The sequence below is a fragment of the Mercenaria mercenaria genome, chromosome 5 (assembly GCF_021730395.1).
Source record: "Mercenaria mercenaria strain notata chromosome 5, MADL_Memer_1, whole genome shotgun sequence".
In the NCBI taxonomy this organism is placed as follows: Eukaryota; Metazoa; Mollusca; class Bivalvia; order Venerida; family Veneridae; genus Mercenaria; species Mercenaria mercenaria.
Window position 1 is genome coordinate 94051763 of NC_069365.1, and position 15725 is coordinate 94067487.

General features: G+C 37.1%; 1 protein-coding gene across 1 annotated transcript in view; it reads right to left on the bottom strand.

The window, feature by feature from the left end:
- The window catches only part of LOC123557977 (uncharacterized protein PF3D7_1120600-like), a 34022-nt gene that overhangs the window by 7830 nt on the left and 10467 nt on the right, over positions 1-15725 (bottom strand). Inside the window, exon 2 of the mRNA XM_045349819.2 lies at positions 5821-13698. Coding sequence (XP_045205754.2) covers positions 5821-13675 — 7855 coding nt within the window. The 5' untranslated portion in view covers positions 13676-13698. The remainder of the gene's footprint in view (positions 1-5820; positions 13699-15725) is intronic.

The window sequence follows — 15725 nt, forward strand, 5'->3', positions numbered from 1 at the left end:
TCTAGGTCAAAAACTTTTGGAGCTACGCGCGACACAAAATTAAAATGACCAATTTTTACTAAGTCAGGGGCCATAACTCATACACGACTGAATGAATCCGGACGCGAAACCCCAGGTGCACAACTACACATGCTGACTAACATTCCTGTGTAGTTTTGTGACTCTACGTCAAATATTTTTGGAGCTAGGCTCGACACAACACTAAAATAACCAATTTTTACAAAGTCAGGGGCCATAACTCCTACATGACTGAATGAATCCGGACGCGAATCCTCAGGTGCACAACTGCACATGCTGACCAACATTCCTGTAAAGTTTTGTGACTACGTCAAATACTTTTGGAGCTAGGCGCGACACAACATTCTCAGAAGGACGGACAAGGGCAAATCTATGTGCACCCCCCACCCCCCGCCCCCTCCCCCAAAGTGGGGACATAAAAAGGGTGTTAAGTACTTATTCCCTTTATACACTTAAACACTAAAATTCTGACAGTTCAGACATGTGAGCATAGCGCTTAAGGTCTGATGGCCTATCATTAAGGGTAGGGCCTTTCTCTGCGTGGCACTGAACTTTCAGCAATTTCAAACAGTTTTTTTTTTCTCTTTAAAATATTTACCAGTGCCTATACAATGAAGCCGAATGTATTTTTTTTTTCGGAACAATATTTTTTTTCGATTCATGGGTCTTACAGTTGTTTAACCTTATTCAAAACTTAGCAAGAGCCTTTGTACAGGTATGAACTACAAAACTGTACCATAGACTTTCAGAGCAGGAAAAAATATCCCCTCCCCGTTTCCCCCCCCCCCCCCCCCCCCCCCCCCCCCACACACACACAAAAGCTTTCCAGGCGGGATAATTTAGGATGAGGAGAGATTTTAACAGAAATATTTAGGAGAAACACGAAGATATATTTACAATAAAGAGTTACGTTATTAATGTCAAGCTAATACGGTGTCCCGATAGAGCCATCGCCGCGTAAAATTACACCCAAAGCATGAAAGCACGAAACTAAGATGTTGAAAAGTCGAAACAACGATGATAAAAACTCGAAACTGCGATGGTGAAAACTCGAAACAACGAAACTACGATGACGAAAACACGATAAATGTGCTTTTATCATCTATAGCATCATTATTGGCCAAACAAATGTGCCGAATGCCTATAGAATGAATGGTCAAATAGATCTATGTAATACTTTAATCTGCTCGGGGAAATATGAATTAATTTCTCTCTCAAAGAATGTAAGGCTGCATTTACATTTTAGGGAACATTCGCCGAACTATAACTTTATCCCTGTCAATTAATCGACTGGTTTAAAAAGAAACCGGAGTGTAATCTAGCTGATAGACTAATATTGATACATGCATGTTGAATAAAAGCAGCCGAGAGTGGATATTGCTTTGTCTTGTTTTATTTTTAATAAGTTTCTTGAATGTTATTTCTGCTTAAATATAATTAAATGCTCAAAACCACGAGGTTGAAAAGTCGAAACAACGACGATGAAAAGTCGAAACCAAGATGTTGAAAAGTCGAAACAACGATGGTGAAGTCGAAACCAGGATGATGAAAAGTTGAAACAACGATGATGAAAAGTCGAAACTACGATGATAAAAAGTCGAAACAACGATGGTGAAAAGTCGAAACAACTATGATGAAAAGTCGAAACAACGATTATGAAAAATCAAAATCACGATGGTGAAAAGTCGAAACAACGATGATGAGAAGTCGAAAGTACGACGGTTAAAACTTTCGGGTTTTCACCATCGTTGTTTCGACTTTTCAACGTCGTGGTTTCGTTGTTTCGTCATTTCATCATCGTAGTTTCGTGCTTTGGTTGTAATTTTACGCGGGGATGGCCCTAACAGGACACCATAAGCTGACGATGTGTATTATTAACACTGATTTGATTTGGGGACTTGCAAAGTTTGTATAAATATACATAGAAATGCCAAGTCAACAAAAGTTTTGTCATTTCCTCTTCCGTTTTTACATGTGTAAAAATAGCATTAACACTGCGTAATATTTAATGTATACGTCAACTATAATACTAGAATTCGCTTAAGAATGTGGACCCGTAACTACATTCGGCAATTTCCACCCTACCATGACGTTTTCTCCGAATGCAACTTCTGCACTCTCCGGCTGGTTGCTCGTATGAACTTAACTGGAGCCGGAGAATACCGAAACAGCACGAGGAGTATACGTCCAACGAAAATTACCGAACATTGCCGAAAGTCATTATGGGTCCATCCAAGCCGGTGCAAGCGTGTGTGACTGGGTATTGCACATTCCATTTCCTCTCATTCAAATGGAGTCTGCTATAATCCTGCTTGGTCGCGTTCTATGCTTCCAAAGGATCTTTTAAATTTTATTATTTCAAATGTTTTCTACAGTATATAAAATAGAACGTGACGTCAAAATACCAGAAATACTTAAACTTTTGTCAACAGGTATGGTATGCACAATAGTACGTTTTTTTTTTCACCATTGCAATATATGCTTTGGTTATCTAATATCATGTGATTGAAAATGATTTAACAGTTTTTCCCTTTCTTTCTTTTCAACTATTTTTTTTTTCTCACCGTGGGCAGATATATAATTTAGATTACTTTCAACTGCATTCAGCCGCGAGTTCATCATTTTAATTTAAGTACTTTTAAGTATATATCTTAAAAGAAACCGTACGTATCTGTCTGCAGTGAAGTAAATTGATAAGATTTCAAGCGAGACAAATTGTTTGTGTTTGTGAAGTCCTGGGTCGTCATCCCTGCGTGAATTTTCAAATGTCAGTGCTAACTAATCCAGTATTATTAGAGTTAAGTTATATGAATTATAGCTTTTTTCAAGGCCAAAACGTATATATGTTTCCTGTTGCATCGGGTGTTATTTTCTGTGACAATAAGATCAATAAAATATTGTGATAAATACAAGTAAGTGAATGCAAAATTAAATGTAGCAGTAGGATTTTTTTCTTTTTTTTAACTACATGCTAATCATGTGACCACACGGAAATTAAAAACAAATGTATACATGTATATAAAGAAATGTAAATACAGAACATCTTTTGCACCAACTTCAGGCCGCCAACTTCAGAGAAATGAAATAAGTAATAGAAATCCAGACTGTGACAGCTAATATATTTAAATATGTGACAGTTTTTTAAGTAATTTTTTGGCCCTTGTCATTTATGAATATTCAACCTTCGATTTCTTTTTAATTGTTCGCATGTCTTTTTCTTTTTCTTTTTTTGTAATTCTTAGGTAACTTCTTCATTATTATTTAGAAATTTACATTAACATCAATCCATAACAAAGAGAGAGCCACTTCTGAACAACTTTTTATGCACGATCCGGTCATATTTTGCAATTTTAGGGAAACCCTATTAATTACTACTAAATACATAAAACAACAAGAGCTGTCCGTAAGTGCTTGACACTGAATTAGAGCTTTGCCAGTAAAACTTTATATAAATTTAATAAAAAATTTCATGTCAAAAAGGGACATAAATCTGTCAAAATTCAAACCAGGGTTATGGAAATTGTTTCTGCTTTTGTAGACTTTGATAGTAAACAAATATTTTAAGTTTCAAGCAAATAGCTTTAACCAACAGCGACGGCGACGGCGACGGCGACGCCGGGACGAGTGCAATAGCTCTACTTTATCTTCGAAAAGTCGACCTAAATATCGTAGAAAATGAAGAAATCTATATTCCTTGAAAAGAAATATGTGCTAAAGATGTTCAAAACAATATACCTATAAAAACGAAAGATTCTTTTTAAAGTTAAAGAAAACTAGTTCCTTGTCTATGTATCAAACAAAAAGTATGTGGGTTTTTGTTTGTTTTGCCAACGCAGATTTATCAGTTATATTGCACATACCGTGCAGCTATCTTTTACACAATTTATCACCGCCCCTGCACGATCGACAGCATTTATATTGTGAATTACGAAATAAAATGCATGTATTTTAACATTGTTCTTATGTTGCGATCACGTTCTATGTAAATATTCCATACCTTGAATAAAACTGTTGCTGGGCGTTGGCGCCCCCACAGCAAGCTAAAGAACATTCTAGTGTTAATTTCGAGTTTATATTAACCTTTTAAAAAGCACTTGAACATTTTAATAAGCTTCTTTATAAAAGTGAATCTATAATAACACTCCTTCATAAGTTAGGAGCACTTACATAGTTACTGAGTGTGCAAATAATGTTTTACTGCCTATTTTCAATTTATTCCGATTTACCTCATAGGGACTCGGTGATAACTAGCATTACTGAGTTCTTTCCCTTTAGAAAAAAACGATACTTTTAACCTGAGCATTGACTGTGCAGACAAACCACGTATCTTGACATAATGGCACTACAAGCACCGGTTACGAGTCCGACACCCCGTGTGGACGTCTCCGCGCATGTCTGCATAGCTAATATTATACCCAGTATATATTTCACCTTATTCATACTTTTATTAAAACTGCAAGGACAAATAGGGTCTTTCTTATAAATTATTTGTAGATGTGCATAAATTATAACATTTCAACAAATCATACACTTAAATGTGCATACCTGTGATGTTAAGATTTTTTTTCAGTCCCCATGCGAAACAATTTACCTTCTTTGGTAAGAAATTGATAAAGTGATACTGCATTTAAATTGCTTTAATGATGTAGCGCCTACGTATTTATAACTGGATCTCCTCGAGTAAACATGAAATAATCTCATGTGCATGTTTTAAGGTGTTTTATGGTTGATGGTGTGTGTTCAAAATATAAACACCTTACACACGCAATTATAACAACCTACTTTGACCTTCGCTTTTCCGCCCTATCAAATCAAATTTTACGACAGAGATATTATTTAATATACACCCTAAAATTAACAAGCCCAGAACAGTTAGAAATCTTATACAGTCAAACCTGTCCATCAAGACCACAGATGGCAGAGACAAAAAAAGGTATTTTGACAGGTGTTCTGCACTGGCAGAAGGTCTTTATTCACAAGTTAAAATACTCTGTACATGTAAAAATAGGAAACAAAACCAACGGTCTTTTGAGCCAGGATGTCTCTTTTCAGATGTGGTCTTTAGCACGGGTTTGCCTGTATCTATAGATTTTGTTCTATTCAGATCTAAATATTTACTGCACCATTCAAATTGAAAGAAATAATGCCACCAATGGTATCGGCAGTGACGACAGCGACGATGATGATGATAGTTGTTATGCTGATCAAACTATATGTCAACTTTCAAAAGTCTTGACATGTTAAAGAAGTATAAGAAAGTTATACGAAATAGTTTCAAGTGTCAAAAGTCAAACACGTAAGACCTGTATATACTAGTGCATTACTTAACAGATTACAAGGTGTTTTTGCGGATTAGGAACAGTGGAGCCTTAGTCCGTAATACAATACACCAAAATAAATTGTTTGCTTTAAATGAGACCATAAAATAAAAATCTCAGCGATTTGGGTATAATAAACTTGAGAATGTTATAAACTGGCTTTTTCATTATTGTTAACCCTATGTCAAGGTTTATATAAGATAGAGCATCATAAAACTGCATTGTTATGCTTAATTAACTTTTATGCGCTTTAATTTAAGTCAATGAAAACGCAGATAAAGTGTAATACCAAAGATATGTAGTATAACATCCGGTAATAGGCGGAATCATACTGTTGTCAGATTTTGTAAAATGATGTTGAACTTTGAATTTGTTTATTCTACGGTCATATTTTATTAATTGCTCGGACATTGGTCTTGCATTTAGAATTATCTTCTTATATATTTAAAATGTGTTGAGTCATACTACATGATGATACACTCACCTGTTTTTGACTTCGTGAACCTGTCGACGGTTTCGAATGAGATATCCTGGTTCAAATCTCTCTGCATCCTCTCTTGCCGCCGGGCGTTTTCGATCCTCTCCCGTTCCAGCCGCTTGTACAGATCCTCGTCACTCTTGTAGAGCGGATTATCTTTATACATATTAAAATTCCCATCAAACATGTTAATATTGTCATCAAATTCAACGTCAGCATTATCTAACGTGTTCTTAATGAGGTAACTTCCTCTTACGACTCTCATGTTCGACTCCGACTGCTCAAGCTCTGATTTCATTTGGTCGTAAGAGTAACTGCTTTGCTCATACACCTCTGGCTTTGGTTCCTGGACTTGTATCTGGGATTTGTACTTCTGGTCTGAATTCTTCCCTAACTCGATACGTTTTTCACTTCTGAACTGAGTGTGTGGCTGAATGTTGGAGGTGTTCTTTATAAAGTACTGAGTTTCCGTCGTCGCCGGCCTCATTCTGTATTCGACGTTTTCTGCGGAGAATTTATAGTCTATTTCATCAAATCTCATATGTGTTTCTTGCTCCTCCTCTTGACGTTCAGTTGCTTTGGAGGCGATTATCTTATATTTCTTCTTTTCGACTGGTTTTGGTGATGGCACTTTTTCAGGGGTCGTGATGGTTGCTACAGTCTTGTAAATCGGCCTTTCTATGGGTTCTTCCGGTTTCGGAGCTTCTATTCTAGCCATTACACCTTCATCTTTGTGTTTTGGTGTAACGTCGACTTTAACGAGAGAGTATTGCGGTATGTCCGAATGTACGACCATTGGAGGAATGAACATAGGTTGAGGTGCTGGATAATCTATGGCCTCACCTTCAATTGTGTATCTCTCTATCGTCTTCACCGTGGAGTTATCAACGTTCTGTGCAGACACTGCAGACACACTGTTAGTGTCGTCTGCACATACCCCTTGCGTCACCTGAGAATATCGCTGGGACATACCCCCGTCGTAGACCCATGGAGCACCACCTGACATCTGATATGAAGATTCATACCTGTCCTTTGTTGTTGCAGATTTCAATTTCGGCAGTGTATCACCGGGTTCCTCGACCATGTATGATGTATTGAAAGAATCTTTAGAATATTCCTTCCGTGTTCCCGAGTCTCTTCTCCGCGGTATTTCGTACTCATATGTTCTCTCAGACCATTCTTCTTCATTTTCCGTCAATTCTTTTACATCACTATCTCCATACATTGCCGTTAAAATCTCTTGTGCTGTAGACTGCTTAATCCCGCTGTCGCCGACGGAATTTATCTTAGATATTCTATCAAATGTCGGGCTATTTCCCGTGTCACTAACGCTCTCGGATGTGTTCCGAGAACTAAAATAGGCACTTTCCTGTGTTTCACTCGTTACATCCTCAACATAGAACAATTCTCCTTTTGAGTCTTGGACCAAATAAATCTTACTGTTTTCAAGATCGTCAACATTTAGCACCGGGTAGTCGGGTTCGGGTTCCGGAGAGCCCCGACCTGAGGAACTATTTTCTTCCTCATCCAATTTTCTGGTCATAGTTGTAATTACTAAGTTTCCACCATTTTTCAGTTTCGTGATACTTTGTGTAATTCCAGGTAAAATTTCCTCAGCATTAGAAGTCTCCATCTTACTAATACTGTTGGCAATTTTCGGCAACACTGCTGCTAATTCTTCTTCAGAAACATTATTTCCGTTGCTGTCTTGCAGAAGAACCGACTGTACTGACTCCCCGTGGGCCTTCATCATCTGGCCTGCCGTTCGGTCCCCGGGGAGGATCGAACTCGAATGATATTTCTGCACAACTCTATTCTCTGGCATCTCGGCACTATGTTCGGCACTCTGAATTACAGTCATATTGCTAGACCGGCTTGACATACCCTTTATGTCCGGTAAATTAATCCTTTTCTTCACCCTGTGTAAAGTCACGGGCAACTTATCGCTATTATCAAAATCCGAATACGGCCAAATTCTTAATTTTCCTTTCTCGTCCTCCAATACATGTTGGAAACCCGGGGTCTGAAGCACAACTGATGCTCGGCTGATATGCGTTTCTCCGTCCTCTGGCGATTTTTTAGTCTCATTATTTACCGCCTTGTCATCAGTGACCACATCCCCTGAAGACATTGGATGCGAATTAATGTTTTGTGTCGTCACTGAAGCCGAGATACTATTAATCCCAGGTATATTCGTTTCAACACAGTTTATTTTATGGCTAGTTGACGCAGAGTCATTATTCATGTCCACATTTTCTCGTTTTGTTTCATTTGCAGATAACTCCGACGGAATGTGTACACCCTGAACTGTATAATGGTCATCATTTTTCACAGCCACTGTATTAGCGTCCACTCCCAAATTGTTGTTATTAATTTCTCCCCTATTCTCCTGTCCGCATTTATTGTTTAAACTTTTACACTCTAAATACATAGGTAATTCTGTAAATTTCACGTCGTAATTGCCATTACCGTAATGAGAACTCGTCTTAAAGTTGCATTCTTGTTTATCACTTTTCGCTTCGTCTCCTCCATGCTGCAATTTTACATTGACAAAATTATTTTCACTCAGTGGTGTATTTTGATGCGCTTGATTTCTTTCACCACCAATAATCGCCTTCAAGTTGAATTTGATACCACCACGCTGGGCTAAACTTGAAAACGGGGTCTTTACGGCGTAACAGGTATGGTTAAAATCATTGGGATTAGAGCTGTGGTCGTCTGAATGAATTGATGAATTATCAATCGGAAAATCAGTACAAGAAGGGTCACAGGTCACCGGTGAGAGGCTTAAATCCTTGTCAGGGGCTCCTTCTTCTTCAGTGTAAAATTTTGACACCTGTTGAATATTTGTACGGCTATTTTCATTGTTTATAAGTAAAGATGATATCGGGCTACCTGTCATATTTAAACCATTTGAAACGCGAGACATATCGTTATCAGCCGCGCTTGTCAAGCCTGGAGGATTTATCTCCCTTTGATAAACAGTTTCATTTTTTGAACGCAGACGACAGTAAGGACCGTAAAGTCGTCTGCTTAGTGAAGACGGATATCGTATTTTAAACCGCGGATCTTCATCATAGTCATAAACATGTCTTTTTCTTGGCACACAGTCACTGATAATTTTCATATTACCTTCTCTTGCCAATGTTTCAGCCGAAATGTTTTCTACAAAATCAAATTCGCCTTTTTCACTGATGGCTGTTTTATTAATCCCTTCGCTTATGCTTAAACGTGCATCATATTTCGGTGTCATATTTTGCTTTTCTGATTTCTCGTTTTTCTCTATTATTTGCACCTTTAACTCTGAATTATCTGAAGAAATTTCTTTCTCGTTTTGTTCTATAACTGGTCTGTTACTTAAATGTGTACGGCTTTGCGTTTTCGACTTTGGCTCTGTGTTTATTCTGGAAATTATATCATACATATAGCCAGAGGGATTTCTTGGTGCTTCATTGCTTCTCTGTGATTTGTCTGTTACCTCTCCTGGTTTTCTCCCTTTTAGAGATTTCCACGGTATGTTCCATAGAATACCGGACATATCTATGTGAGAATGTTGAGAACTGGAAACTTTGCTGTGTTCATGTTTTAACTTTTCTGAAACACTATCTTCGCGTTTATTTTCCCGATCTCCTTCATGTCTATCGTCTGTATGCTCGATTATGGCTCTAGACACGGATGAATTTGCTCTAAGATCACCTTTATTTCTGATCTGACATTTCTCGTAATTTCTTTCTGATGATGCTTCATTTTCATGTTCATCCAACATTCTTCTGTCGCTAGAAACTTCAATAACAGCATCTTCAATTATTATTTCATCTGGAGGTCTTACAAATTCATTCTTGGTAGAATTTATGTCAGTGTCCTCATTAGTTCTTGTATCACTTTTCGGATAACTATTGTTATTTCCTGGGTCACTAATGTGGTAGACGTGGCCCGGAAGGAAGTATCTGTCATGGAATTCTTCATCCTCACTTTGGTTTGAGTCTGTATCACCGTCAATGTTTTCTTCGATTTCCTTTTGTTCATCCGGATTTTCCTTTTTAACAGTTTTGCTGCCATTATCAAGCGCTTTATGGGCAATACGTAAATCACTCTTTCCACTCTTTGCTAAGTTGCCCTGTTCGCCGTGTTCCAGCGTATATATTTCAGCTGAAGTTTCTAATTTTGGCACAAACTCTGTCGTCCCACTGCATTCATCGCTTTCGTCATCTTCAAGAATTGTTGCTTCACCTTTAGAATCATTATTATAAACTTCAATGTTATCTTCTCTTTTCCTCAATTGATTCTCATACATTTTCAATTCAGCGTCACTACCTGTATCGGAATCTTCAAAACTATCTTCATTAACTGACAAATATAAGTTTTCAATATCGCTGAGTTCATCTTCAGACATCCTGTCCTCATTTTCAACTTCTGGTAGATGTTCAAATGATTCAACTCTCTGTAAAGGTGTCACTTCAAAACCAAGGCTTTCTCCTTTGAGCTGGTCGTTTTCGTCAGTCGACTGAGGTGCGGCATTGTTTTCATATATAACAATATTTTCATTTGGTGTAAAGACCTTTGGAGTTTGGGGTCTTTCTGTTCTATCACGACGTTTACATTTTACCTTGTTAATGACAACATCGCTTTTGTGTTCCATAACACTTTTGTCAAATAGTTCAGATAGTTCATGTACGTAGCCATGTTTTATTTTAGACCCAACAGAATCCCTTCGAGTTAAATGAGAAATTTTGATTTTCAACGTGTCAGATCTATGACTTGTTTGCAACGATAGTTTTGACTTTTTTAAACCATCTTCAAAATGTTCCTCCGGTTTAAGATCAGGCGTGTGGCTACGATAAATTTCATGTGTTTCCACAAAATTTGATGGCATATTGGAAATAGCATTTGTTGTTACATTCTCTGCCTCCTTACGAAAGTTTTGTACGTTTTCTTCTCCATTTATAGATTTATCATGTGACAATGTTTGTTTCAATTTACCATATATGCCTGTTTGTTGGCCAGACTGTTCTTTTTCACATTTCACATCTGATGAATTAGAAATTTCAACGTGTTGAAAAGAATTTTCAAATTCATCAAGATCGGTTGTCGTTCCTTGACCATATGAAGCCGAACTTTTCCTCGCATTTTCAGTCAAACTTTCTGGTAGCTCAGGTTCACTTCTTGGAGTTTCAATCGAATCACATTTTGATCGAACTTCTTCAAGTAATTCATCATCCATTTCTGCGTAATAGCGCCCAAATATTCGTGGAGATTTTCTCAAGTCGACTCTGTTTGACGCTTCAATTCTAGAATCCAGAATTGACAAATCTAATGGACTTTGTATTGTTATTTGACTAAATTGTTCTTCCTTATTTGCCACATTATCCTGTGGGGTTGTTGACTTTTGGTATTCTTCTGTCATGTTGTCTGTTTTGGGCATTCGAACACCATTGTCGTCAGAATCACCGGACGTATACTGGGAAACTTTAATTCCAGAGCCATAACTGGACATATTTGCATCTTGTGCATCTTCGTCGGACGTAAGTGAAGACGACTCTGTATCCTCTGGAAACATACCACCAGATTTCAATATTGCAGATCTCGGTGTTAATAGCTCTGTTACAAGAACTCCATCCTTGTCATCAGTACTCGAGTCATCAATTTTACTGTTTTCGTTGCTTTCGACTGGCCTAGCTTTAAATAATTCAAAATCACTTTCCTTGTTGTCTTCCTTATCATTTTCACTATCAGAATCACTGTATTCATCTTCAGCGTCTTCATAATTTTCGGTAGTATCGGATTCGTCATCACTGGTAGACTGCGTGTGCTTTTGTGGAACTGGTATAGGATTTCTGCATCTCTTATTCAGGCTACTGTTAACTGAAACCATTCCTTCATCCGTAAGTGACTTTTGACTTGCAACTTTATTTTCTTCACTTTGGTTTATATCTGCAAGCTCTGCACTAAAGCCGCGGAAGCTGTCGTCAAGACTACTTTCCAACGATACCGTATCAGCGTTAACATCGTTTTCATTCATCAAGTCTGTGACATCAGGTTTAATTTCACCTAGCTCTTGCTCTTCATTTTCAATCATATTATAGTTTCTACCGGTGTGCATTTTAAGCAATTTCAGCTCGTTTTCTACTTTATTTATCTCTTCCTCAAGCACAGATAATTCTAAAGTTTGTACTGATTCATCTGTATTATGCATGAATTCGTTTGACTCGTCATTATTTTCCGGATCTGTATTATTCTTATCTACATAATCGTCATTAAGGTTATATAAGTTTTTCTCGGGCGAACTACATTCTTTAACGACAACATTTGAAGCGTCTCCAAAATTATCTCTCGGTGAGTCCTCATCTATTGTTGTGTCTGTATCTGAAGTATTTTCATCTTCAATGGTAGAATCTGAATCATAGTTTTCAGGTTCTTCATAAATTGCAACGTCTGGTTGTTTCCATCCTGTAATATGGGTACCAAATTGTGTCAAGTTCACGTAAGTGGTTGAAACTGGTGGAGTACTTAGTCCATTATCAGAGCAATCCCATTCTACACTTCCTGTAGGGCTTAATAAATCGTCTCCACTCTCCCATCCGTATCCTTCCGGTACTACAAGGGCTCTTTTGGCTTGTACTGTTTGATATATTGGAACAGTTTGCTCATTCCCCAAGTCCCATTCATTTGATTTAACACAAAGGCTGCTAAGATCGATTTCTTGTTTAGATCCTCTGATCGGGCCTGGAGACATTCTGAACACACTGAAAGGGTCTGGAGATGAACAAGAAATTCCGCTGTATCCCGAATACCCAGACATATTGGACGGTGTTGGAGATGGAGCTTCTACTACAGGCGATAATATAAACCCATATCTGTCCCGGCGGCCAGCAAACCGTTCAATGTAAGTTTCCTGTGACTCACTACCCGCATCCAGAGACTGTAAAATGAAATCAAATTCAGCTTCCATATCATCTGTCATTTCCATTGGTAATAATGGACGATTACCATCACCGCTCATTTTGAATACTGTATGAGTTTGAACATTATAAAATCCATCAAAATTAGTTTCCCTTTCATCCGATTCCCGGTCCGAAAGATCCCCAGCTCCAGAGCTACTTTCATCACTTGCCATACCGACCCCATATGGATTTTCATTACAAAGTTCACTTGTGTCGTCACTGTCTACGTCATCTCTTTCAATGGCACTATCTTCATGTTTTTGACTTTCATATTCTCTGAGTTCAACCGATTCTCCCATTTCGTTTAAAACATTTTCTTTTAAGATTAGCTGTGGAGGACTAGTCGCAGGTAATGGTGGAGGAAAGTCTGCAAAGTTAATGTTTGGTGGATCACTGTCGGGCAATGGAGGTGGAATGTCAAGGTCATCTATTGCATATAAAGTCTCCTGACTTGATCCTACTGAACTTGACACCGACGCTAACGGTATCAAGTCAGGAAGACCTTGACCAGTTTTATGTTTATCACCTGCTTTCTTTGCTTCTCTTTCATTAATTTCTTGTAACTGATGAGCAATTTCCTGTATTTTTAAACGTTTATCTGCGATTATTTTGTCGTCATCTGTTTTGTTTCTAAACCGTTTCCATTCTGCATCTCTTCCCTCTGGAGATATTCGTTCACCTTCTGCCACATCGAATCCATGATCCCAAAGAAGATTAGCACGAGGGGACGTTACAGCAGACGACTCTTCACTGGTTAATGACCGAGGTGTTCCAATATCACTTGCTCCAGAACGAGGAGTTCCAAATGAGTTTCCAGATCCCGTTTCCTGTTCAGAATCCGAAGAGGAAAAATCGTTATCCATCTGTCTGCAACGTATTTTATCTATGATGTCAAGCCGTATTTTCTCGGATTGTTCCATAGCTTTAAAACCAGTCTTTTCAGCTGAAAAAGAAATAAACTTTGTAGAATAAAACATCCTCCTCTTCCAGGTAAACTTATTGTCTTTTAGTAAAGTTCGTGTAGTGATTTTATTTTATCTATTTTGTGTTTTTCAAATCTTTTTGGCAATTTTGTATTGAAACAAAGTTGGTGAAAATGTGCCATTTTGTTGAAAAAAAAAATATTTATTTTGGCATTGTTATATGTCTTGGTAAGCTAAATTCAGAAGGTTATCTTTTACAACATTTGTATTTGAATATTTCTATTTGGAAGGAAACATAAAGTTCCCACATTTTGTTTACGAACTTTATTCTTTCAACATTGAAATGTGTTTCTTATCCTGGAAGAGCAATAAATTAATCAGGCACGGCGATAAAACTGTGTCAAGCCAAAACAAGGCCTTTAAAACTATGTCGATTAAGGTAGTTCTGCACGTCTGATAAACCGGAAGCGATGGCGTAACGTCATTTATCGGGAAAACGTAGAATAAATCATGGATTCGACGTACGGAAATGAAAATCATTTTACGAATTAATCGAAACTTGCGAGTACATTTATTACAATTGCATTGTTGCTATATTTCTAAAGTCAAACTATGATATTAAAACATATGACGTACATGTTAAAATATTCAAACTAATGTCTTAAAATTAGCGTGAAATGTCTAGATCTTTTTAATCATGGTCAAATATCTCGAAAATAAGCACACGGACCTATACATTTTATTTCACCAAATTATAGGTCATGTGTTTATTTACAACGGTGAGAAGTTTCATCAAAATCTACATTGTAGAAAAAATTCTATTCGCGAATACGTTATGAAAGTTATGATTTTCCTATAGACTCCCATTATGAAAAATTGTGTGAGGTCCATATTTTTCAAATCAGTCTAGCAAAAAATCAAGCATACGATCCTATCTTTTTTATTTGCTGAATTTTCTAGGTGTATTCTGAAGTTTTGAAATATCAGAGTTTAATCAAATTCTACATTGTAGAACAAATTTCGATCCAAACGTGCAGAACTACCTTAAGAAAAGTGACACTAAAATAGTCGGATTTGAAAACAAAAGGAATTCAGAAAAAGAAAATCGTATAATGATTTTTAGTCAAGCGTACAATCAGATAGAATGACACTTTGTCAATTGCTTTTGAACAGTCGCGTTATAATAGCAGCATGCCGATTTAACACAAAAGAGACATCTGCAATCAAAAGCATGTTTTTGTTAGAATTGAATTACATTGGTGTAATTTCGTATTGAATTTATCAATACTGATTAATATTGTTTATTATTACTCAAACAAAAACCTATTGAATAAAATAATAAAATGCGAGGCTTTGTCGAGCATTTTGTCATTTTTGTTTGAATTTAATAAATTCAATATAGAAAGACAAACTGTGTCAAAAATCTTCATTCACAAAGTCAGTTCGACAAGTACCTTCCATAACATCTAACCAAAAATACGTACTAGTAATCGTTTTATTTCACTTCTACGACTTGAAACATATAATAGAATTTAAAATGACTCTCCGTTAAGTTACAGTGGATCCGGAGACGTCAAAATGATGTCTGAATTTCATATCGGGTGCTTGACGTCATTTTAATGTGTGTCGTTGAGTTAATTTCGTTTATTTGCGTCAGTATCGTCAGTTCTGTTCAGGCTATTGAACAAATTAATAATATTTAATTAACATGTGTACATATATGTATTTAACAAAAAGTAATTAGCTAAATTTGCATCGAGAAATATGCACTCTTTTTCTATAGGAATGGTCGCAAAATATGTATCATTATTATTTGAAAATGGATCGTTTTGTTAATGTATAGGCTTTGATATATTTCTAAATGTTCTAAAATAGAATACTGGAAACCTGATTGCTGAACATCCGAAAAAGACCTAAAATGCCAGGGGCGTACCTGGATGATTTTAACTGTACTCCAGATAAACACCATAGATGTGAACCAAGCAGGGATGTTGCAAGTGTAGGGTAGGTGAAGGAGGGGGTCTCCATCACCCGGCGGTTGGGGGTT